The sequence below is a fragment of the Cebus imitator genome, unplaced genomic scaffold (genome assembly GCF_001604975.1).
Source record: "Cebus imitator isolate Cc_AM_T3 unplaced genomic scaffold, Cebus_imitator-1.0 Scaffold446, whole genome shotgun sequence".
In the NCBI taxonomy this organism is placed as follows: domain Eukaryota; kingdom Metazoa; phylum Chordata; class Mammalia; order Primates; family Cebidae; genus Cebus; species Cebus imitator.
Window position 1 is genome coordinate 1200669 of NW_016107761.1, and position 25937 is coordinate 1226605.

Consider the following 25937-nt stretch of genomic DNA (forward strand, 5'->3'; position numbering starts at 1 on the left):
AAAAAAAAAAAAAAAAAAAAAAAAAAAAAAGCTTGTTAAACTAACCCTCACCTTCCTAGTCGCTTTGTCCAACCTAGCCCTAGTGCCGTTGCTTTTTCCCATTTCCACAATGTGTGACTCTTTGCCTAATTCAGTATATGTGTGTTCAACTCTAACTGCATAGTCAGGCCTTCCTTTACTTTTCAGGGCTTTCGTGTGATGTAAAACTTATATTAAATAATTTGTGTGCTTTCCTCCTGTTAATCTGCCCAGTTCTCAGGCCCAGCCGAAAAATCCTAAGAGGGCAGAGGTAAAATTTTGCCTTTCCTGCAAGGACCATTGTTTCTTCACTTTGTGACCGGGGTGATTAAATACACAGATACACACGCAGCCACTAATGTGATTACTACATAAGTCAAATGTTTAAAACCTCAGTGTCTCCTCTTAAGCTTTATGGTGAATTACGTATCAGTTACCTTGACCAGTAAGGTTATGAGTGGTCCAATGCCTTCCTGCCTTCTTCAGTTTCACCCTGTATTCCACCCATTCCTCCCCCTCCTCCTGTCCACTGCTGACGTCTTTCCAGTCGTTAAACACACCAATTTATTTCCTGATTAAAACAGTTTGCACTGGTTCTTTAATCTTTTTGAAATGCCCTTTATTATCCCTAGTCCCACTTAACTCTAGCTCATCTTGATGTAATAATATTTAAAATTTATTCCCATACCTTTTATTAAAAGGAGGATAACCATTAAATATGCAAAACCAGGAGCTTCGGACTCTCCAGGGAGTATTTCATCAAGAATTACTTGCAAGAAATTATACATCGTTCATTTTTTAGGATAAAAGAGTCTTAACTGGTTTTAAAAAATGGCACCAGATAGGAGATTACAGATAGAAGACACTCACATATTTATGGGTAGTTGAAATTGACTACTGGTCAGCTAAAAGTAGTTACACTGCTTTCCATATTCCAGAATGGGAAAACAGCAGCAGAGCTATGAAGTTGTGAAGTAAATAATCAAATATTCACCTTTGGACAGCTGAGATGGTGCATGAGCTGTAACAAATGGGTCAAGACTCCTGGAAACCAGTTCCTGGGATTATTTTTGACATTAAGAATGGGGCTATCCAAAGATATGGAGGACTTAGAGGACCCTAGATCCCTTGAAACCTCTGAAATTCTCCCCATGCTTCTCCTTTACTGGGAAACAGTACCTCCATTGTGTGTGTGTGTGTGTGTTGGGAAGGAGGATGTAAGAGTCTCTTACCTCACCCATCACTGCCTCTGAAAGGTGAACTCGATTTACAACAAAGCCCAGAGAGTAGAATATAAAATCAGAACAGAAAGTTCAACACTTCAAAAAGAATTGGTCATCAAAAATTCATGGCATTGAAAATGTATAGGAAATGTGATAGGATTTTGTTTTATTGGTACTTGTCCAAGGAATATAGAACACAAATTTGGATTGGATGCTGTTCAATGCTGTTTTTTAGCCCCTGCAACGTAACGTAGGTAGGCAATAGGCTGTGTCCTTGACAGACAACTGGTTTGGGAAAGGCAGGTCTGAACCCAGCACTCCTCCATGCTAAATGTCACTGAAACACTATACTCCTCAGCTTAATGCAGAGGGGAATAGTGACAGTATGAAATAGGAATGTAACCACTGTCTCCCTGTTTCATGCCAGAGCCTTAAATCCTCTTGTCTTTTCCATGCCATTAGTGAGGCAGTGGAATATTTAAAAAGTATTTTACTAGCTCTTTTCTCCAGGCTGAAAACACTAACAGAGTAAAAGGCTACAACTAAAATGGGTCACTGGGTTCAGTGGCAATAGCACAGTCTGATCTGACTGAACCAGGTGGGGTATTTAACCACCAGTAAAATGTGGTCATAGTGGAGATAAAATGTAGCAGCACGTCTGCTGCTGAATTGGCTCCCATCTTATTCCAGGCAGTCCCATGTTGGTCGGGGGCCAAGTGTCATCTTAATACTTTCATGTTCACCCTTCGTGTCTAAACCCCTGCTCTCTATTGCAAAGGGATTGACAAAGGTCCAGGTCTGTTGGATGGTAGGTTGTCTGCTGTGATTAATTTAGCAACAGATGTCTATATGAGGATGGTAGCAGTTGAGCCACTGCCATTTCACTTCCTGATTTGGACTATAAAATGCTCTTGATCCTTTTCTTGTCAGAACTCTAATCTATTCATTTATTTGTTTTATTTTCTCTTCTTTTTGATTTTATATGCATACAGTTTGATCTTAACCAGTGGTTCATAACACACAGGTATTGCTTGTCAATGAATCGTTATTTATTTATTTAAAAATGTAGTAGGCACTTGTAAAAAAACATCTCCTCCTCAACGTTAGGCAAGATAGACCTTGATAATACTTCAATGTATAGCTGGGTAGTTCTCTCTCATTCTATCTCCTGCCACGCCCCAGCCTTATAAAAATCCTGGACTTGGATCATTATTATTCCCTGCCAGTAATGTGTTGGTAAAGGTTTGACAACTAACTCTCTGGAGGAAAATAAAGCAAACCATAATGTGTTGTGTTTGCTGATTTCTGTCGTGTAAATGCCCTCACTATGGCCAGTTTCAAGCTAACAACATGATGGTACTAACACTGGAATTGGAAAAAATGCATAGAGTCAGCTCCCATGAGCTGAAAAGGTTGGCTCCAGCATGCAACTGGTCTTTGCTTTTCTTTCAACATAATTTGATCTAATGTATTTTAGCCCTGAAAATTATTTTCTTGACTCATTTGTTTTTAGCCTATGCTTTTCATAATCTCATTAGACTTAGTTTTTACATTTGCTGTTATATTGCTAAGATTCACCTATAACCTTGCTCTTCACTGCAGTTCATTCACTTTGACTCATACGAGCATGCCAGTTTATTCATTCACTCCTCTCAGTGCATATGTGGCTTGGTGCCATGTTTTTCTACTGTTTGATGCTGTTAAGAACACTTTTGTATTTACGTCTTCTGATATGTGTATGCAAGAGCTTCTCCTGAGGTAAACCTAGGAGTGGAATTGCTGAGTCATGTATGCAAGAGCTTCTGATATCAACCTAGCAGTGGAATTGCTGAGTCATGGGATATGGGAATCTTCAGCTACGAGATAATGCTGAACTGTTTCCAAATGGTTTGTAGTACTTATGCTCCCATCAGTAATTTATAAGCAATCCTATGAATCCATACCCTCACTAACATTTTATATTTCTAACCTTTTTATATTCTCCTAATCAAGTGGATATAAAACTATGTATCACTGTGCCTTGCTTCATAGTATCCTGATCATCAGTGAAGTAAAATATCTCTTTATATGTTTATTGGTGATACATGTTTCTTCTTTTAAATGTATGATCATATGTTTTGCTCATTTTCTATTGGCTCATACAGATTTGTGATCAATGTAAATTTTTGGTTTCCCCTAGGAAAGGATTTTCACTGTTCTACTTACTGTCTTCTAGCTACTGGCAGAATTTTCCAGCTGTGTAGACAAGCCATGTTGTCTGAGGTCTTCCTTCTAGGCTTTTAGGCTCCCTCTGCCTCCTCTTCCCCTTGACATCTTTCCCAGGAGCCAGCTCGCCAGCACCTTCCCTAGGGACACGTACCACATGGTGTGTACCTAGGATCAGAGGTTGCGCCCCTTCTTTGTACCCAGCCTTACCCTGTTCATTCATTAGCTGAAGCATCATGGAGAACATGATGGCATTAAAAATTCACAGAAAATGTGATCGGATTTTATTTTGGCAGTCCTGGTCCAAGGAGGACAGAACACGAATTTGGAGTATATGCTATTCAGTGCTGTTGCCACCCTCTCCTAGAGTAACGTATTCATGCGGAATTCTCTCTGCTTGGCTGCCTCGTGGTTCTCTTTGTCTTGAGGTCCCAGCATGGTGTCAAGAAAGAGAGCCAATTGCTGAAGTTTATTATTAGGAGATGCACAGTGATTCTACAGCTGTCTTCATATCTACCTATAGGATTATGTGTAGGTCTATTCAAGAACATTGACTAACATGGCAGAGTCAGGGCAAAATTCCAGGTTTTATCATCTTCAAGGAACTTTCTGAGTCCAGTGACCACTTTAGGCCCAACTCTATTGATATTTCACGGGTCTCGAACACTATACCTCCTCCACACTCCACACTCACACTTCTTTTCTTTTTCTCCCTCCTTCTCTCTATCCCCACCCCCACATACACACACACCCCACCCCACACGCCCACATGTCTCAATCAGGGAAGCTGTGGTTTTCCATTCTCCACGCCTCCTTTCTCAGCACTCAGAGGGCCTGTTGGGGCGGAGGGCTGCTGCAGGGGTTCTTGCCATGCTCTCTCATCCCCTCCTGGCGCTGTGTCTCTACCACTGCAGAGGTAGAAGCTGCTGTCTTCAGGCTGGGCACTGGCCACTGTCAGAGATGAGAAGGTCAGGTTTGGATGGCTGATGGGAAATTTGTCATCTGGGAAGCCTTGCTCATATGTGGCGTCGGAGCCCTCATTGGAAGTTGCCATCAGCGTGAGGCCCTGTTTCTGGGACTGACGATACCAAAACATAGTTGTGGCCTGAAAGTCCAGGGCGCGGCACTCGATCTTCACAGAGGTTCCACTCTTACAGACAACCCTGCTTGGATGTTGAGAGACGACAGCGCCAAACCCGGAGCCTGCTGGAACAGGAGCCAGAGAGAGGAGAGGCCAGTGGGATGCGAGTCAGACAGGATGTCAGGCAGAGCTCAGCCTGTGCTCACTCCCTCTCCGTGCTCACAGCTCCTGGAGAATCCTGTTTGTTTAGTGCAATCTTTCTGTCGTCTTTCTAGAGCCATAATTCCCCATCTGCTCTGACCAGTGGCTCTCACCTTACCCTTCACACATCTAGAAAGCAGGCTCGCTCACTCTCCCTCTGATGAGCACAGGCAATCCACATTGTCTGGCCACCACTTTACCATGCCAACACACGCAAGTGCCCACCCAAGCTCCCAGGTAGGACGAGGCTCATACCTGGCCCCAGAAGCAGCAGAAGCATCAGCATCTTCTGTGATGGCCTCACACCACCTTCTGTGGGGAGAGTTGTGACCACTGTCTCCATTCACCAGCTGGCTAATCACAGAATCCCAAGGATGCTCTGGTCTGCCCCCTGGTGGCGATCTTTGCCTATGACTGATGCTGCGTCCGTCTCTGCCTGTCAAAGAACCATGCATTGCCTGAAGGGGCCTAAGGGTTTCTCAATTCAACTTCTAAATATATTGAAAATACACTGAGACATAGAGCATTGCAATGACTTCAGTGAGTTTCTTATAAGGAAAGGAGTGTATGTTTGGGCAGTGAATGGCGTTGTAGTTTGTTTGTTGCTTCTGTTTCATATCTTCTAAGTTAATCACACCAAGACAGCTCATACTTGCTAATCACTAGACCTACAGGGTTGACCCTTTCTTCTAAGTGCCAGAACTGGACTTACAGAGCCTCCTGGGCATTTCTACACAGATGTCCAATAAAGATCCACTACAGCCAGAAACTCAATTTTGTTCAATAACTTTTACTCCATTCATTCCTCCAAATTTTCTTCCATTGCCATATTCCGGTGGAGGAGGGAGTGTTGATTTTTTTTCCTGGTATTATCTCATCACTCTTTCCTTCCATAGTTCCTTTAGCCTGCCTCCCTCTTTTGGTGCTTGCCCATCTGGTGAAATCCTACTTGCCCATCTGGTGAAATTTGAATAATAAGTTTCATTTCAAAATTTGCTTTCTCTTTGACACCCTTCCTGATGTCACCAGACAGAATTGGCCATGTTATTTCCTATACTCCACTAATGTCTCTGATTAAAGCACGCGTCATGTGAAATTATGATTACAGGGTTTGTCTTCTACATCTCTCTTTCCACAGGCTTTTATTATCTTCCTGAAGGAAGGAAAAATTTTCTATTCATTTTTGTTATCTAGCATTCAGTAAAATAGGAAAAAGCTTGGGGTTGAGAGATTAACTTTTCTCTTCGTTCTTCTCTGTGTCTCTCTGACTCTCTCTCTCTCATATATATCTTATATACAACATATAACAGATGTATATATGATATATCCATATATATCTTATATATAATATATACCATGTACATACATGTGTACATATATGTATGTATCTCTATAAAGGTATATATCTTATATACAACATACAACGTATATATAACAAATCTATATCCATATCCTATATGGCAGGAAACTTCACTAAACCACTAAGTGGGCTTAAAAAACTCTCTCTCTCTATAAAACACACTATAAACTATAATTATATATATATATATATATATATATATATATATATATATATGAGACTATATAATGGCTGGGCATGGTAACTCACACCTGTAATTCCAGCACATTGGGAAGCCAAGGTGGGTGGATCACCTGAAGTCAGGAGTTCGAGACCAGCCTGGCCAATATGGTGAAACCCTATCTCTACTAAAATACAAAAATTAACCAGGTGTGGTGGCATGCACTTATAATCCCAGCTACTTGGGAGGATGAGGCAGGAGAATTACTTGAACCCGTGAGGTAGAGATTGCAGTGAGCCGAGATTGCACCACTGCATTGCAGTCTGGCAACAAGGTGAGACTTTATCTCCAAAAAGTAAATAAATAAAACTATAGTTTATAAAATTATATATATACATATATACATAACTATAGTTTAAAAACTATATATATAAAACTATGGTTTAAAAAACTATATGTGTGAAACTATACATAGAGAGAGGCTGAATGAAGTTTCCTGCCATCACACAGTCTGTTGATGGCAGCAGCTGCACTGCATGACTGGCTGAGGTGCAGGAAAGAGGGCAGGCAGGGACAGTACAGAGGAGCCCTGCCACCTGGTTGGGGAAACAGGACTGGGCACATTTATGCACAGAGAGGTGGCATCTGTGCTTCACTGTGTCAATACTACTGGCACAGAGATAGAAAGCTGTGTGGTTCCTTTGGGCCGATGTCACAGTGAGAGGGAAGGACTCCTTTTTCTTCCGAGAGACGCTGTAGTCTTCAGCTATGTCTCCTTTCTGAAAGTCATCTACTATCTGTGAGTAGTAGATCAATCTCAGTCCTTGCCCTGGGTCCTGTCGGTACCAGTAGATGGCATCGTGGTTCAAATTTTGTTCACAACCTAGGGTCACAGCCTGTCCTTCCTTTCTGAACAGGTGCTTTGGGGATTGAGTGATTCCACCATCCACGATTTCTGGAAAAGAAAGACATGCTGAAAGTACAGCCCAGGGAGGCACCCGACGCAGCTGTCCCTTGGGAAAGCCTTAGATCTGGAACTTGCAGCATTCCAGATAAGGATTTTCTCCCTGAACCCAGGACTCACTTGCTCCGAGGAGACAAAGGATCACACAGCAGAGCACCTGGTTGCTCATAGTGGAAAGGGGCCCTCCTTGTACCTCCAAGCACTTATTAGAAGAGAATGAGTCAAGAGGCTTGGCTCCGGGGCTTCCCCTGGCCTGATGTGTGGAGTTTGTCAGAGGCTGGAATGAAGAGGGGAGAGGTCCCTGGAGATATTCAAGACAGGCTTTCTAATTTTGCAGATGAGGAGACAGGACAGAGAACAGAGTCATTCCCACCTCCCGTAACTCTGTAACTATACATCGCATCTGTGCTGAGGGGGCTGGCACCTCACGTTTCCGGGTCAGAGTTTCACTCCAATTGGCTCATTGGTTTTTATCTTTCCAGTGACCGTATGTTTTAGTTACTTTAGGAGCACTGTAGACACTCTGATTATACAAGAATGTGAAATTCATTCATTTTTCCTTTTTTAAAAATTGATGCATAATATTTGTATCTATTTGTGGGTGTCTGTGATATTTTGTTACATGCATAGAATGTGTGATGATGAAATCAGGGTATTTAAGAAGCCCATCCCCTGGAGTTCTTGTCATTCTTTGTGCCATCAGCTCTCTCAGGGAGAGTGACTCCTGGGGTCTGGCCAGCGGTGTCTGTGGACACTGTGACAACCTACTGCTTAGCCGTCCTGCTGCACAGAGCCCAGCGCTGCAGTTCTAGGACCCTCACGTGATCACACCGAGACCTGGCCTCCTTTGACCGCCTTCTGACTGGCTGGTGTCGCTCATGTCCTTCTCATTCTCCTATGTGTTTCTTTGCCTTTGTTCAATGTCCTGACAAAATTTTCATTTGAGTTTATTCTCCCTTGGTCATCTTTTAATTTATTTTTCACTAATGGGATAATTTTGTCTTTTTCTTTCACGTCCTTCCTGAGTTCAATCAAGTTCTTTTTTTATGTCTTCTCAAGTTGGCTATTTCTAGTCTGAGTTTTTGAACTCCTGGTCTGGTGATGGTCACATCATATCCTCAGCTGCTTACTTGAGTGTATTTAATTCTGTTTGGAGTGTAGACTTACGTTTTCTTCTGACTCATGATTGCCTTTGAGGTGAGGAACAGGGGACAGAGGTGAGATGTTTTCCTTTGTTGTATGGGTTTTCCTTTTGTCTTGCTCATTTTTGTGTTATTGGGGTGTTTTACAAAATTCCTAGTTTCATGTTCCTTTTGCCGTCATTCTAGCAAAGTCCACACTCCCTAGTGAGCTTTTTGTCTTCGTAGTGGGGCTGGTTGTGTCCTCTTAATTTGTGATTTCCTTTGTTTTGCGGAACTCTCAGTGTCCCCCTTTTCCCTCTTACTCCTCACTATCGAATTGTCAGAAGACTCTCTTTTCTCCTCTTTGCCTTTTTTCCTCTCCCTGTAAAGCAGTACCTTTGGAAGCCTGTTCCTTTAAATTACACATCTGGTGCTTTAAATAGCATGGAGTTTGGCATCCCTCTTCCTTGCAGCCTTGCTGGGGTCTCAGGGTTGGTCTTTTTTGGGAGATCTCTCTGGATTTTTCTCAGGCTCCCCAGCCAGTGTCCCTCTTCTGTCTTCCTGGAAGATTTTCTGGGTGTTTCTCCTTTTGGGTGAAGTTGAGGGAGGGGCAGGAGTATATTAAATGATTTTAGAAAATCAAAGGGCAAAACCTGTAGTGAAGTCCTGTGGTTTATTCTCCATGCTGGTGAGTCTGGACTTAGCCTGCATATACATTTGAAATGACTTTGTCTTTGTCTGCCTTTTGATGTTAGGAAATTGTTCCATCATAGCAAATTATAACACACCTTTTTCTGTAGTTGGCCTGTATCTGTTGAGTGATGATGATAAAAACAAACATTAACTGAGTCAAAAAGTTGAGGTGACACATTTCTAATGAGCAATATCTGTGGGCCAGACCTTTTCCCTAAATTCTAGATAAATTTATCCAACTCGATTTCCATCATCTCTCAGATGTTCTATAATTTTATAGCAGAAGTTCTTGAATCTAGCATCTGTACAAACCTGCACAGGCACTCGGCAAGGAACAGAATGAGGATTATGGCCTGAAAGAATGCTAAGCAGCATGATGTGGGTTAAAACTCATAACCCTTTGAGCCAAATGCTCTCTCTCACCTGCTAGGTTTTTTTCTCCCTTCCCTCCCCTCCCCTCCCCTTCCTCCCTTCCTCTTCCCTCCCCTCCCCTCCCCTTCCTCCCTTCCTCTTCCCTCCCTTCCCCTCCCCTCCCCTCTCCTCCCCTCCTGTTCCCTTCTCTTTTTCTCTTTCTTTCTTTTTTTCTTTTCCCCCTGTCTCTGTCTCTCTGTTAAGTGTCTTGAAACTGACAAATTAAGTCAATGTTGAAACCGACAAATTATGTCTAGCTCTTAAAAATCTTTGTTCTTTGGATGACAGAGTCTTAGTTTCTGGGCACATATCCTGGGATGTTTCATGATATTCCTACAAGCCTCCCCTATTTCCATCCTCAACTTGCAGAATGCCTTAGAGCTGACCTGTTCTCTGTACAGGTAATGCGTCTCCTTTCCCAGCCCACCACTGTCCCCAAGGCAGGTCTGGGGGATGTTTGTGCACTGAAAGGACGTGGCTCTGTGTCGATGTGGTTATTGAGCTGGCACAGAAATAAGCTGCTGAGTCTCCACGCTCTGCCTGCTGGATCCTTAGGATGCTGGGCCCCTCTTTGGGGAATTTAGCAGAAAACCGTTCCTTTGGCATTCCTGACTCATCTATGATGCTTTCCCTCTGGAGATAGATCATGAATTTCAGACCTTCCCCCAGGAGTTGCTGATACCAATAAACATGATTGTGTCCTTCTACTGGGCTGCATCTCAGTCTTGCCTCCTGTCCCTTCCTCCTGACCATGTGTCTTGGGTTCTGTGTGACGCCGGCATTTGAGAGACCTCAGAGGAGAAGAGACTGCATAAGACAGAGTTGTAATGGCAGAAGAATGAATGTCTTACAGTGAAGGAGCCTTTCCTGCATTCGTTTAAAAACTCACATGAATTTTGCTTTTTCCTCCACAATGTAATTATTTGTTTTCATATACAAAAATCCTTAGACAACACAGAGGTCCACAGTATATTTGAGACTCTGCTGTAGAGCTCAAAATGAAGCCCAGCGATGGTGATCCTTTTGCTCAAAACTCACCTGTGCCCAGAAGACAGATGAGCGCACAGCAGAGGACTGTGGTGTCCATGGCAGAGTTGGGCATGGAGGGAGCCTGCAGTCAGGGCTGGCAAGGCACTCACTGCAGCACATAAGGGAACCAGACCTTACAGCTGCCTCTCACAAGACGCTTCTTCCTGTGAGGTCACCACTTCCAGTGGGTCCTATGGTTTCTAGAAAGAAATCTCGTATGTCAGTTAAATGGTAGATCTTTTGTTCTTACCTGTACACACAACCTAGGCTTTGTGTGTGTTTGTGGGGAGAGTGTTTTGAAGTGAGCACCTCTATATTATTGGTTTTCCTTATTCACTTTTTTTATAGACTATATCTAGCTCTGTTGCCCAGGCTGAAGTGCAGCAGTGCAATCGTACCTTATTACGGCCTCTATCTCCTAGGATCAGTCAAGAGAGTCCTTCATCTCAGCCTCCCAAGTAGCTAGGACTACAGGCCACCAATCCCAGATAATTTTATTCATTTTTTTTTTTTCATAAATGGAATCTTGTTGTTTTGTCCAGGCTGGTCCCAAATTCCTGGGTTCAAGGAATCCTCCCACTTCAGCTTCCCAAGTAGCTGATCTCACCGCTATTCTTATTTTTTGTTTCTTTATTTTCCTTTTGTTGGCTCATATCATTTTTCTGTTTTCTGGCTGTTGCTGAGTGGAGGTATTGACAAGAGTTGATATCTAGATGCTCACATTAAGAGACAGGGAAGTGGACACCAACATTGCTGGAGGGAAAATTAGAGACAGAAAATGATTTGGCATTGTCTCAGCTTGTTTTTCGCTCCCACACCTCAGCTAAGGAATGGTTTCAAGCATTTTGAGGGGACTTTAAGATTTGTAATTCACTTTCGTCACCTTTGCTTATTCCACTTGAATTTTTGATATAAGTAATTCAAATAACAAACCCTAGAAAAACTCCTCCCTCTGACCTCATGTCTCCTTGTTCTAAATACTTAGCTATACCACTCTCTGCAGTCATACTTGGGATGCCTGTGTTTGAGAGATCTTCCTTCCTCACGTTTTTTTCTGCCCTTTCTTATCCTGTAGCATTGAATAAAAAGTATGTGAAAGTCTACTTTGTTCCAGGCATAATGAGAGAAAGATCTCACTCCATTGGATAGGCACCCTAGAGGAGTTAGGTGTGTGACTTATACCTCTAGGACCCTCCACACTTAGATTAATAGATAAGATCATGTTAGCATTTAGTGTCCAAATAACAACGATTCATGGCCTTACTCATATCAAGATCCTAGGGATCCCCAAATATACTCTTTTTTCTGATGTTGGAGCTGTCATTTTGGATATTTTCATGTTGAGATGTCTTTTTCTTTAAAACTGAAATATAATTTACATGCCATAACATCCACACTTTCAAAGCAAGTAATTTGGTGGTTTTTAAAGCTGCAACCATCACCATGAATTCCAGAACTTTTTTTTTTTTTTTTTTTTGAGATGGAGTCTCACTTTGTCACTAGGCTGGAGTACAGTACTGCGATCTCGACTCACTGCAACCTCTGCCTCCAAGGTTCATGCAAGTCTTCTGACTCAGCATCCTGAGTAGTTAGGACTTCAGGTGCATGCAACCACACCCAGCTAATTTTGTATTTTTTTTTTTTTTGAGACGGAGTTTCGCTCTTGTTAGCCAGGCTGGAGTGCAATGGCGCGATCTCGGCTCACGGCAACCTCCGCCTCCCGGGTTCAGGCAATTCTCCTGCCCCAGCCTCCTGAGTCGCTGGGATTACAGGCACGCGCCACCATGCCCAGCTAATTTTTTGTATTTTTAGTAGATACGGGGTTTCACCGTGTTGACCAGGATGGTCTCGATCTCTTGACCTCGTGATCCACCCGCCTCGGCCTCCCAAAGTGCTGGGATTACAGGCGTGAGCCACCGCGCCCGGCCAATTTTGTATTTTTAGTAGGGACGCGGTTTAGATCCTTTCCTATTTTTAAAATTGGGTTCTTTGTTTAGATCCTTTTCCATTTTTAGATCCTTTCCCATTTTTAAATTGGGTTATTTGTCTTTTTATTATTGAGTTGTAAGAGTTCTTTATATATCCTGGATACAATTCCCGGTGAGATATATGATTTGCAAGTATATATTCATTTTGGAGTTATCTTTCTTAAAAGTGTCCTTTGAAGTACAGACTTTAAAACATTTGATTAAGTCCAATTTATCTTTTTCTTTGGTTGCCTGTGTTTTGAGTTTCATGTTTAAGAAGTCACTGCCTACTCTGCAGGACAAGTTCCTGGATGGCCCTGGCAACACGGATCCCCCTTTTCTCCTTTATAGTTATTAAGAATAACTGTAGGATGTGCTAGCAATACCACATCCTGTGTGGTATTAAGAGGAACTGGCAGCAAAAGCCTGGGCTCTGTTCTTGTCTCTCCTGGACAAAGGATGTCCCGCAGTGCTTTAACCCATTAAATGTAGCCCCTGGGTTTTAAACTCAGGACAGAGTGCACTTTCAGAGTCTCTCAGCTGCAGTGCAACATGAGGCATATGCAGACAAGATTCCATCCATCCTGGGTAGCTTTTCTGAGCCTTGAGAGGACAAACTCATCATGAATCCTAAGTTTCCACTGCCTTTTGCTGCCTGTCTGTGAGTAATAAAGTTGCTTTGCTCAAATTGTTATATGAATCATGCAAGTGATGGAAATTGCAGTTCAAGATGCAGTGGACTGAAGTGGTCGTTGGCATGGTGGTGACCTCTGTCATCCCTCATGCATTTCTCCCTGGAAAATTAACACAATTCCCTGGGATTATTAATGGTGCACAGCAAATCTGCTTCACATCTACCTGCTAGAATAGGTAGTTAGGCGGATATGAGCAGGGCAAGAGAGACCCCCTCCTCACACACCAGAATGTCAGGTCATCATCAGGTGATGGTCAGGTGGTTGTTAAACTGTCTCTCAAAGATGATAATTGGTCACAGCCAGCATCCTGGAAAGACAGTTTCCACATAGATGAAAAACATCTGGAGCTGGTGATCAGCAGCTTGCTAAGAAGCTCTCTGGAGTTGGGCGAATGGGCTCAAGCATGTGCACAGGGGCTAAATGGCAGAGTTTAACTAACATATGACTCTAGGAACACCCCACTAGTAAGTGAAAAATGCCTCAAATGAGCATGTGCACAACTTCAGTAAGAACAGTACGCACTCAGCCCCTCCCAAGTGCTGGTGGGCCCCTGAGCACACAGACAGCTTTCCCCAAGGAAAAAACATCAAGGGAGGAGAGACGCAAACCCTAGAATCATGATGATGAGTAAAACCCCAAGTCAAGTGCTAAACAGGGCACTTAGGGCTCTCAGGGCGCCTGCTTGGCCGTCTTCCAAGTGTGCGTTGCTTCCTTTTACTCCTGCTCTAAAACTTGCCTGGGTCTTTTCCTCTACCTTGGGCTTCTGCCCCTTGGCCACATTCTTTCCTCCCAGGAGTCTAGAATTGAGCTTACTACAGACCCATATGGATTTGCTGCCGGTTACATACACACCAAGGTCACAAAGATGTATACCTATGCCTTCTTCCAAGAGTTTTTGCTTTTACATTTAGGTCTTTAATTCATTTTTAGTTATTTTTTGTTTTATGGTATGAGACAAGATCCAACTTCACTCTTTTGTACATACATACACGGTTTTCCCAGTACCATTTGTTAAAAAGACCATTCTTTCCCCATTGAATGGTTTTTGCTGGACTCTTGTCTAGGATTAATTGCCCATAAATTTATGAATTTATTTGAGGGTTCTCAATTCTATTCCATTGACCTGTATGTTTATACTGTTCCAGTACCATACAGTTTTGAATAATGTAGTTTGGTAATAAGCTTTGAAATTGTGAAATATGAGCAGCTCAACATTTTTTTCTACTATTACAACACTGTTTTGGCTGATGTTGGTACTTGAGACTTCCGTATGAATTTAAACATTGGTTTGTCAATTTCCAAAAAAAAAAAAAATACAACTAGAATTTTAAAATTTTGACAGAGATTGAGTTGACTCTATAGATAAATTTGGGGAGTATTTCCACTTAACAAAGTTAAGTCCTCCAATCCATAGACATAGAGTATCTTTCTATTTATTCAGATCTTTAATTTCAACAATATTTTGCACTTTTCAGTCTAAAAGTCTTTTCTGGGTTTTTTGTTTGTTTGTTTAATTTATGCCAATATATTTTATTATTTTATTGCAATTATATACATAATTCTGCTCTTAATTTCATTTTCAGATCATTCATTGATAACGTATAGAAATACAATAGAACTTTTGGATTTAATCTTTTATCTTGCACCTTGCTGAACTTGCTTATTAAATCTAGTGGAGTTGTGTGTGTACATGTGTATGTGTGTGAGAATTCATTAATATTTTCTATATACAAGATTATGTCAGATGTTAACTGTAATTTGAGTTTATGTTATGTCTTCCTTTCTAGTCTCTTATTTTCTTAAAATGACTAATTTCCCTGGCTAGAATGAGGTTGTTACAGGTTTTTTTTTTTTCCTTTCAGTACTTTAAGAGTGATGCTTTCCTATTTTTTTTTTCCACTGGATACCCTGGAAAAAAAATTTCTTTCTTTCTCTATTATTATTTTTTTTTAAAAGGAAAAACAAGTGAAAGTTTGGAAGAGAAGATGATCTATGAAAAAAATTTAAAAAGTAAATATTGGCTTTAACACAAACTCTACAGTTGCTGTTTTTTATTTGATGTTTATGTTTTCCCCAAGTGCATAAGATCAAGGTAACCAAACACTCCTGAATTCCTTGATGGGTGAAAGACAGATCTCTTGGAGTTAAATTTGGCTTCTGAGAGGTAGTCTGAGTCATCCTCCTCTCCCTCCAACCTCCAGCACCCCACATTGATTCAGATTCACCGAATTTNCTTTAACACAAACTCTACAGTTGCTGTTTTTTATTTGATGTTTATGTTTTCCCCAAGTGCATAAGATCAAGGTAACCAAACACTCCTGAATTCCTAAAAAAAAAAAAAAAAAAAGTCTGTACTTTGCCTAGACTCGCCTGTACCCAATAGACAAAAGCCCTATGCAAGAATTTCCACTCACCCATTACAGAGTGCAGCAGAGAATGCATACCTGCAGCTTCAGGTACCAGATCTGAGGAGGGTGGGAAACAATGCTGCAGCTGCAGTTCTGCGTGGATTCACATGCATATTTTCTTTATTCTATCAAATGACAGAAGCCACAGATGAATGGTTCCTGGATTAGATGAAGATCTGTTCTAAATTTAAAAATTTTAAATTCCTATGGTCTAGTGTGTGTGTGTGTGTGTGTGTGTAAGCTCTGAAGTGTAAGGCAGCAGTGAGTAGTGAGTGAAGTCACTGATCATAGAATGAGAAGATAGTGAGTTTGTTTTGATTATAAGGATAGATATGAGGATATCTCAACTGTGCCTCATTTTCAAAATGATCCCATTTGAATTTGTATGTCTCCTTTATTGAATATTCTCTTTCATCTGTGTTCCATAGATTTGTTGGTCATATTTTTACTCTTGAAATCCAAGGGTCACCTTAATCTCTCTAATCTCCCTCACTTTTTACAGCAGACACTGTTAAGACTGTGTTCATTCTATATCCCAAGAGTTTATTCCCCTCTTTCAAATTCTGTTACTGTTGTTTCAGTTCAAAGCCTCATAATTTCCTGTCTAGGTTATTCCAATAATTGCCTTTTTTCTTTAAGAAATTTATTTTATCGTTCGTTCTATGCGACCTACCCTGCTAACACATTTTTGAGTGTATCATACAGTATTGTTAGCTATAGGTTAAATGTGCTACCTTTTTTCTTTCCCATTTTAACATCCTTCAATTCAGTTGCTTTTGACAACTTTTTCTAAAATATAGATGACCTAATTATTTTCTGGCTCAATAATATTAAACTATCATGTTTGAAATGAAAAGAAAATTAAAAGTCTTTAGATTCTCTATGTCTTAATTTTAAGCTATTTTTCTTGACTGAACCCCTAACGACGTTACACTGTGCTCTGGTTTTGTGGATCCCACGTGTGCTTTCCCACTTAAGTGACTGTCCTGCTCCTCCCTCCGCCTAAACCTCTGCTTTCTAATTCCAGTATCCAATGCAAGCATCATCCAAGGTTGCTTTAAAACATTCTTTTTCACGAACAGTCTTGGTTTTCACCTCTAAATCTGAGCAAATGCAGTACATTTTTATGTCTCTCTTATGGCATTTTCCTCAGCCTCTACCACTTCTGTTTAAGTGTGTGCCTGTGTGTGTGTGTGTGTGTGTGTGTGTGTGTGTGTGTGTGTGTGTGTGAGTGTGAGTGTAGCTGTATGTCTTTCTTCTCACTAAATGATAAGCTCCCAGAAGAGAAAGTCTTATTCTTCTTTGTGTTGTTAATAACATTTATCATAGTCCCTGATGTGGAAGAGCTAGTCTTTAATAACACTTTAAACTAATTAAATTTCCCATTAGTCAAGATTGAGTTTATTCTCCCTAAAATTTCTAAGCAAGTTGGTCTCAAAAAATACAAATCATATTTTTTCTCTTTCCTGCTTCATCATTCTCCCTTTAGCCAAAAGGTTACTTGAGTGCTTATAATATAATTGTGTGGGTCTGGGGCTACTGGGTCTTCTCAAGAGCGCTGAGATTGATATGTACACCTGTTCCACTAGATAACTGAAGCCAGGATCATTTCCTATTGCAACCAGGTGATCTCATCACTCTGAGTAGCCAGTGTTGTAGGGGTAACTTGCAGAGTCATTTTAGGCAGCCGATAATTTGCTGTGAATAAATGTATTAGCCTCAGACAGACTGACTACAGATCCTTGGGAATTACTTTTTCTGACTAATCATTTTACTCTAAGCAGCTATAAGCAAGCTGTGGCCCCATCCCTGGATTTGTCAATACCACAATAGGAGACATTCCTCAATGTCTTCCTAAGCTTGTCTCATTCTCAGCTTCTGATTGGATATTGTCACTTCTGGATGACTGAAAGACAGTGAAAAAAAAAAAAAAAAAAAAGAAACTGTGGAAAGGGCAGAAGAGCGAGCCTAATGATGCAGCCATCAGTGAAAAGTGTACATCTGTCTCTCTGTGGCTTCTCCACCCCAACCCAAATAGCCTGGCTGACCACACCACAGTCCCTGCATTAGCTCCTCCCTGCCAGGAAGGCCTACCTCCTGTGCAGCCTAAGTCAGGTGTGAGAAGTAGTCAAGACAACCTCTCCACTAAATCCTAAGTGTCTGAAGCTGGGTCTTAGGCATTGGCACTTTTTATCTACTCATCATCAATCAAAATATCTATGGCAGGTCACCATGGCAACTGTTCAATCTCATACCCGCCTTCCCAAGTGTCAAAATTTCTGCCTAGCCACAGGCAATGACACTAGCATTTGCCCACACTATGGACAAGTTTGGTGGTCACTGTGTAGGAAGGAGAAATAATGTGCTGTGTTCAAACCTCTGGGAACTGTCCTCATTCTTGTCTTTCTCCAGATAACTTGTAGTTTGTCTTCTAGCAATATTTCTGTACCCTTCAGTTTCCTATTTTCACCTTAGATTAGTCATCTTTTAGCTGTCGTGCCCCTGGGCTTTTTCTCTCTGCTTTTTCTAGTTCCTTTCTCATTCTATTAAAATGATTTTATTTTTAATTTTTATTCTGTTTTGAAAATTTCTTATTTTTTTTTTTTAATTTATAGAGACAGGGTCTCATTCTGTTACCCAGCTGCAGTTCAGTGGCATGATCATATCTCACTGCAGCCTCACAAGCAATCCTCCTGCTTCAGCTTCCTGAGTAGCTAGAACTACAGGTGTGAGCAGCACACCCAGCCCTTTGTCATTCTTAATCCAACGTGATGATAGTAGAGCAGACGGAATTAAATAAAATCCCTGGCTTCAAATGCCAGCTCTACAATCGGCTTAGTGTACGTCTGGCACTTACTCCTTAAACTTCAACTTCTTTGTTAGTAAAATAGGAATAAGTAAAATAATTTTGGGTTGCTGGTAAGGATGAAATGAAATACCATAGATGAAATATCTAGCATAGTACTTCACCTATAGCGATATCCTGCCTCGTTTTCTCTCCGTCTTAAGCAAAGCCCAGGCTACCTTTAATAAATATTACAATGTGTTTTTCTAGGAGATGATTAAGCTGGTTTAACATAATTGTTGTGATGATACACTATGTCTGCTTAGAAATAAATTAAGGTCATTCTTGTAATTTTACTAGAAAAAATTTATTCCTTCATTTCCAATCTTTGCCCTGAAACATATTCATAGTTGTGAGACATTGGACAAATTATTACTCTTTCGGGGTCTATAAAATTGGGGATAATAATACCTACGCTAATAGTTCTTTTATTCCCAATGAAGGGAACAAGTCCCACGTAGCATATGGTCACAGTATCAGCAGATGTTGACCACATATGGTAATTTTGACATTTATGCTGATATTGTCTGGCACGTCTGGATTGACTGAAGCAGGATGACGTCTCTGGACAGATTCCTTTCCACCTGGATGGAACAAGCAAAAGAAATACACCCTTGTTGTTTGTAGTAGATTTGGAAGATATCGCACAGTATCGGGGGGTAATGACAGAATAATGAGTCATGGAGTTGCTTACATCAGTGGTCCAGTAAGAGACAAACCGTGAAACTCAGCCAAAAACTGGAGCACAGCAATCCTAGACAATAATAACGTGTCATAATAGTAGCCCAAAGCTGTGTATACCAGTGTTTTAGTTTGAGGCACTGTACTAGAGATCTTGATGAATTATTTTATTTAACCCAATACTGTCAGGTAGGTACAATTTTTATCTTCATTTTAGAGGTGAGGAATTGAGGCATAGAGAGGTTCATAGTCTTGCCCACGTTCAGGAGCCAGAATTGTGGTCTTTCTTATTTGATTCCAAAGCCTATATTTTTAACTCTCACCTCCTCGTGGCCCATGGCAGGCAGCATCACATACCTAGGTGGGCAGTGGACATTTGAATGTCTTCTTGGGACATCCAGGATGAGACTTAAGGCTGTGGACACAGTTCCTTTGAGAGAGAGGTATATTTCTTTAATCATGAGTGAGTTGGGGTTGAAGACTATACCTATCAGAAGTCATATTATCCAAGACATTAGATGAAAGATTACTAATGCTGTTATATATTATGCATATTGAATGGACATTTTTATTATGTATGGAAAATATATGTGAAAAATTTTATTATCTATGAAAATATATATGAAAAAACATCACAAGGTCAAGAGATCAAGACCATCCTGGTCAACATGGTCACATCCCGTCTCTACTAAAAATACAAAAAAATTAGCTGGGTGTGGTGGTGCAAGCCTGTACTCCCAGCTACTCAGGAGGCTAAGGCAGGAGAATCACTTGAACCCAGGAGGCAGAGGTTGGAGTGAGCTAATATCACACCACTGCACTTTAGCCTGACCACAGAGGGAGACTCCATCTCAAATATATATATATATATATATAATATGCCAAGGTGAACACCAAGGATGTTTCTGTAATTCTGAGGATTTCTATGGCAGGCAATAAAGATGCCTTCATTGAGGGAGTATCATTGAATTAGAAAATATTTTAAAAGACCAAACAGAAGGCACAAGTTGGAAAAGAATCAAGTAAGAGAGACAGAGAAAATTTGGTTCAAATGATGGGCACTGGCAGAAGGGGAGAGAGAAAGGGGCTGGCCTTGTTATGACAGCTTTGCAGTCTCTGGGAAGAGCAGGAGCTCAAATGCTCAGAGAACCTGGAAACATAGAATTAATGCATGAAAATAAAACAAATTATTCAGTAAACTGTAGAGTGTTAAATGAATATGAGGTATTTTTACAGACAATGACAGTGCTGGCAGGGTGGACAGGAGACCAGAGAGAAGAAGGTGGACTTCTCCGGATGGCCAATAAGTGTATAACCATTCATTTATCCTTTTCACTGTTATTACTTGTTTTACCCTGTTGCCGCTGGCATGTGATGACATATATGTATTAGTAGATGAATGAGGGAAAGTTGATGTTGCTTGTTTTTATTTACAGAAAAAATAGGTCTGGAAATATTTATTTATTAGCAGGTAGGAATTGGGAACATTGGAACACACTGAGAGGCAGATTTATTAGCAGGTAGGAATTGGGAACATTGGAACACACTGAGACGCAGTGGGTACTGGGCAGACAGTGACAGAAGCACTAAGACCAAGCTGAAGTTTGTAAGCTGAGGCTTCATAAACTGTGTATCGCTAATACAAACTGTAAGTAGGGCTGGGATATATTTAAATAGTAAAATGACAAAAAAGCAGGCCAGTGCTATAGCTTCTGTTTATTTCTTCTGTAATTTAAAACATCTATCTTATTAAAGTGAAAGAAATGAAGGTACTGCAACATTAATAAACAACTTACTTTTAACAGAAATGCTATCATTCGTGTCATTATCTACAATGATTGTATAGTTTAATGTTCAAACTGAGACACTTTTGTATGTGAAAGAGGTTGCTATAAACAATCATGCCCGGGTGACAAGACTAAACCAGGACTGCGGAGTAAGTCATGGCATCCACGCGCCAGACTTTCTAACATGTTGCTTTACTGCCATCTAGCAACGGTGGAGGGGATTGCAGGAAGTGTATACTTTCACAAACGGCATTTCAAATCAGCCCCAAAGTTGTGGTATATAGGGGTGATCTATAATGTCCCTTGCAACCAGATAGGCTCTGGATCTGTGTTATCTGCATACCTAATTATGTTCATGTTTGCCAGGTGGTAGTGATGTCTTCTGTAGCAACCCTGATTGTCACATGTGGAAAATAGAAAGCTGTAGATAGGTAGATTATACTATACACACATATTTATATATTAATAGTTATATATTTATATATTTGTATTGAACAATATTTACATAAACATATTTGCATATATTTATATATAAATTTATATGATATAAAAATTTATATTTATATCAATAAATAATATGTATTTGTATAAATGTACATAAAATGTTATATATTTTATGTTTATATTAACTATAATTAAATATATTTATGTTAAATATATATAAATACTCTAATATTTGTATAAATAAACATATAGTGAGTCAAATAATCAAATCTTAGAGTATCAAATCTTAGAGACTAAATAGTGAAAGTCTCTCATTTTGAAGAGGAGGACACTGAATCCCAGAGAAGTAAGGGCATTTGTCAAGATTTCACAGGTGAACGGGAAAAAACAAAGCCAGATTTGGGATTAGAAAGCAATTTTTCTGATTCCAATTCTAGCATCTATGAGTCTAGGGCCTGCAAGAAAGGGAAAGGAACAGTTGAGTGTTTGAAATAAGAGAGAAAAACCTCATGCTCCCCTGGGCAGCCATGGGAGGAACTGTATTTGCTACGACAGACCCCGAATGGGGATTCTAGTCAGTGTTTCTCCGGCACCATCCCCTACGAGGGTCGTGTTGCCGCCCGCCTTGCGCTCTGGTTTAGTCACTGCCCTCCAGGGAAAGTTGGTCTTGTTCAGGAGGTGGGCCTGCAGTATCCAGCAGGCTCTTGTTCCACAAACGTACATATCATTGCCTCTGCTGAGTACAGTGATGGGGGAAGAGTTTGCAGGAGAGCTGTGAGATAAAATCAATAGGAATGTTTTGTGTTTTGGTTAGTGATATGAACCTCAGTTCTCTGCTCTCTGCACTTGAAAAATGGTTTGGGGACCCTTCCTTCTACACACATGGATTCCTCTTAATCCACAGAATGTCTAGTTCTGTGTTTGGGTAGTTTCAGGAGCCTACTGCCCAGTGTGCCCATCATGATCATTAAAGATGTTAATTCATGGTCTTGTGCTCTTCTGATAGCAGCTGCAGCCACAACAATCAACTCACTTCTTTCTTCTGGGGTAGGAAGATGACGAAGGGGATTTTTTCAAATGTCTTCTGGGAGTTCAGTGGGGAGGAGAGCAGCTAGAGCGTTTGCACCCAGGAACTGACTCCGTCACGCTGTGCCACTGCCACTGCAGAGACACACGGCTGAGTCCCTCGGCTCTGCGGGATGGATTTTCAGCGTGGACGATGTTCCGTTAGGTCTTTCAGCTGTGAATCATTCCTTGGGCATCCCTGAATCAACTGCAGTGTTTTTGTATTGGAAGAAAATCAGAATCTCCAGTTCTTGCCTTAGATTCTGTCAGTACCAGTAAACAAATATGTGACCAGACAATAAATCACACCTCAGCATCACCTCCTATCCCATCTCTGTGACCTGGTGTCTGGGGGTCTGGCTGACTCCAGGCTCCGAGCATCCTGTGGGAGAAGACAGATGCCACAGAAGATGAAGGGAAGCCCAAAGAAATCATCTTTTTGGTTTGTTTGTTTTGAGACAGGGTCTCTCTCTGTTGCCCAGGCTGGAGTAAGGTGGCATGATCTCTGCTCACTGCAGCCTCCACCTCACAGGTTCAAGTGATCCTCCCACCGCAGCCTACCAAGTAGCTGGGACTATAGGAGCATGCTACCATGCTAAGTTTTATATTTTTTGGTAGAGAAGGGGTTTCACCATGTTTTTTTAAATTGCATTTTAGGTTTTGGGGTGCATGTGAAGAACATACAAGATTGTTGCATAGGTACACACATGGCAGTGTGATTTGCTGCCCTCCTCCCCATCACCTATATCTGGCATTTCTCCCCATGCTATCTCTCCCCAACCCCCCACCCACCACTGTCCCTCCCCTTTTCCCCCTGACAGACGGCACTGTGTGATGTTCCACTACCTGTGTCCATGTGTTCTCATTGTTCAACGCCCACCTATGAGTGAGAACATGCAGTGTTTGATTTTCTGTTCTTGTGTCAGTTTGCTGAGAATGATGGTTTTATAGGGACAGGTTCATCCATGTCCCTACAAAGGACACCAACTCATCATTTTTGATGGCTGCATAGTATTCCATGGTGTATATGTGCCACATTTTCCCTGTCTAGCCTATCATCGATGGGCATTTCGGTTGGTTCCAGGTCTTTGCTATTGTAAATAGTGCTGCAATGAACATTCGTGTGCATGTGTCCTTATAGTAGAATGATTTATAATCCTTTGGATATATACCCAGTAATGGGATTGCTGGGTCAAATGGAATTTCTATTTCTAGGTCCTTGAGGAATTGCCACACTGTCTTCCACAATGTTGAACTAATTTACAATCCCACCAACAGTGTAAAAGTGTTCCTATTTCTCCACATCCTCTCCAGCATCTGTTGTCTCCAGATTTTTTTAATGATCGCCATTTCAACTGGCATGAGATGCTGTCTCAATGTAGTTTTGATTTGCATTTCTCTAATGACCAGTGATGATGAGCATTTTTTCATATGTTTGTTGGTCTCATATATGTCTTCTTTTGTAAAGTGTCTGTTCATATCCTTCGCCCACTTTTGAATGGGCTTGTTTTTTTCTTGTAAATCTGTTTTAGTTCTTTGTAGATTCTGGACGTCAGCCCTTTGTCAGATGGGTAGTTTGCAAAAATTTTTTCCCATTCTGTTGGTTGCCGATTCACTCCATGTTGACCAGGCTGATCTCAAACTCTTGACCTCAAGTGATCCACCCGCCTCGACCTCCCAAAGTGCTGGGATTATGACCTTGAGCCACCATGCCCAGCCAAGAAACATCTTTTATGCAAATTCTTACATATACCTGAACTCACCTGCCCCCAAGAGATGCAGGGTCCCCCAGCAGAGGAGCGTGATGTCCATGATGAAGTCAGGCAGGACAAGGCACACCCAGCGATGGGTTCTGATGTGCAGTAGCAAACAGCACTGAAAGTTCTGGGTTCCCTTGGCCCCATGAGGTAGGATCTGGCCATGACATCGTGTCCCCAGCAACACCCAAAACCTCAGGGCACCTTCCGTAGGAGATGGGGATCCTTGGTTCAAATATTTGACCTCATCCTTATTTTGCTTCGTGGATGATGTAAACAGGGCTGCAGTCCCACTTGCTGGTGCTTAGGAGAGCTGAAATTAAGAGAAACATAAGAGGAAGTGGAAAAGGAAAGAGAAGAAAGTGAAAATAGAAAAAATGAAGAACAAAATTGTAAAACACTACAGAAGAATTGCAATTTTATTAGCCTTATGAAGTCCTCTGGCCAGAGCTTTAGGACAAACAGAAATACTCAGGAGCAATGATATGTATTCCACCAACAAGAAATTTTGACGACCCTGTCCTAGAATATAACTGTTTAACCTATACCTCAGGTGATACTAAGAAAAGTTGTCTCAGACCACACTTCAAAATTTTTTCTTTCTTTCTTTCTCTTTCCTTTTTTCTTTTTTTTTTTTTTTTTTTTGAGATGGAGTCTCTGTTGTCCAGGCTGGAGTGCAGTGGCATGATCTCAGCTCACTGCAACCTACACTTCCTGGGTTCAAGCGGGTTCAAGCGATTATCCTGCCTCAGCCTCCTGAGTAGCTGGGATTATAGGCTCCTGCCACCATGTCCGGCTAATTTTTGTATTAAAATTTTTTTTCAGTAGAGATTTTTAAAAGGCTAAACAAAAAAGAAGACCACTTTTCCATTAAACTAGAATGTTAAATTGTAAATAGAACGAGAAGAATTTTCCTGGGAAAGAGAATATTAAATGGATAATTTTAGTTTCTGGGAACTGCATTGAAAACAAAAAGAAAAGGGATGAAATGAGAAACCTAGTTGAAAATGAGGTAAATGAAACTGAAGGAAAATTAATGCTCAGGACTTAGGGCATGGTCAGTATTGTCAAGAGCTTCAAAGAGATCAGCAGGCAAAGAAACAAATATGTGTCTTTTGGTCTGGAAAATATGTCATTTTAATCTTTAGGAGAACAGTGTTTTTTTTTTTTTTTTTCTCTTTTTTTTCCCAGACAGAGTCTTGCTCTGTCACCAGCCTGGAGTGCAGTGGCACAATCTCGGCTGACTACAACCTCCACCTCCCAGCTTCAAGCGTTTCTCCTGCCTCAGCCTCCTGAGCAGCTGGGATTACAGGCATGCACCACCACGTCTGGCTAATTTTTGTATTTTTAGTAGAGACAAGGTTTCACCATGTTGGCCAGGATAGTCTTGATCTCTTACAGGCGTGAGCCAGTGTGCCCGGACAGGGGAACGGTTTTGTTAGAATGGAAATATTCCAAGAAAAAGCTGAAGATGGCCTCTAGAGGAGTGACTTCCCTGTGACAAAAGCAAAGATATAAACCACCAATATCAAGACTGGGCTTGAGAGTGACCGAGAAGTGAATGCTAAGGAGCACGTACTTCTGGCGAGTGGGAAAAGGAGCCTGAAATGACAAGGTGGCTGGGCATGGTGGCTCATGCCTGTAATCCCAGCATTTTGGGAGGCTGAGGAGGGTAGATCACGAGGTCAGGAGTTTAAGAACAGCCTGACCATTATGGTAAAACACCATCACTACTAAAAATACAAAAATTAGCTGGGCGTGATGGCACAGGCCTCTAGTCCCAGCTACTCAGGAGGCTGAGGCAGGAGAATCGCTTGAACCC

The 25937-nt window shown here is 41.2% G+C and overlaps 3 gene segments (V, D, J or C); all 3 read right to left on the reverse strand.

The window, feature by feature from the left end:
• Positions 1-4224: 4224 nt before the first annotated feature.
• On the reverse strand, positions 4225-6035 carry LOC108291144. The segment is given in 2 exon segments: positions 4225-4652; positions 4984-6035. Coding segments are annotated over 2 exon segments (516 nt in total).
• A 656-nt stretch (positions 6036-6691) lies between these two features.
• On the reverse strand, positions 6692-9393 carry LOC119468534. The segment is given in 2 exon segments: positions 6692-7203; positions 7333-9393. Coding segments are annotated over 2 exon segments (561 nt in total).
• A 238-nt stretch (positions 9394-9631) lies between these two features.
• LOC108291148 lies at positions 9632-10990 on the reverse strand. The segment is given in 2 exon segments: positions 9632-10228; positions 10476-10990. Coding segments are annotated over 2 exon segments (480 nt in total).
• Between the last annotated feature and the right edge of the window lie 14947 nt (positions 10991-25937).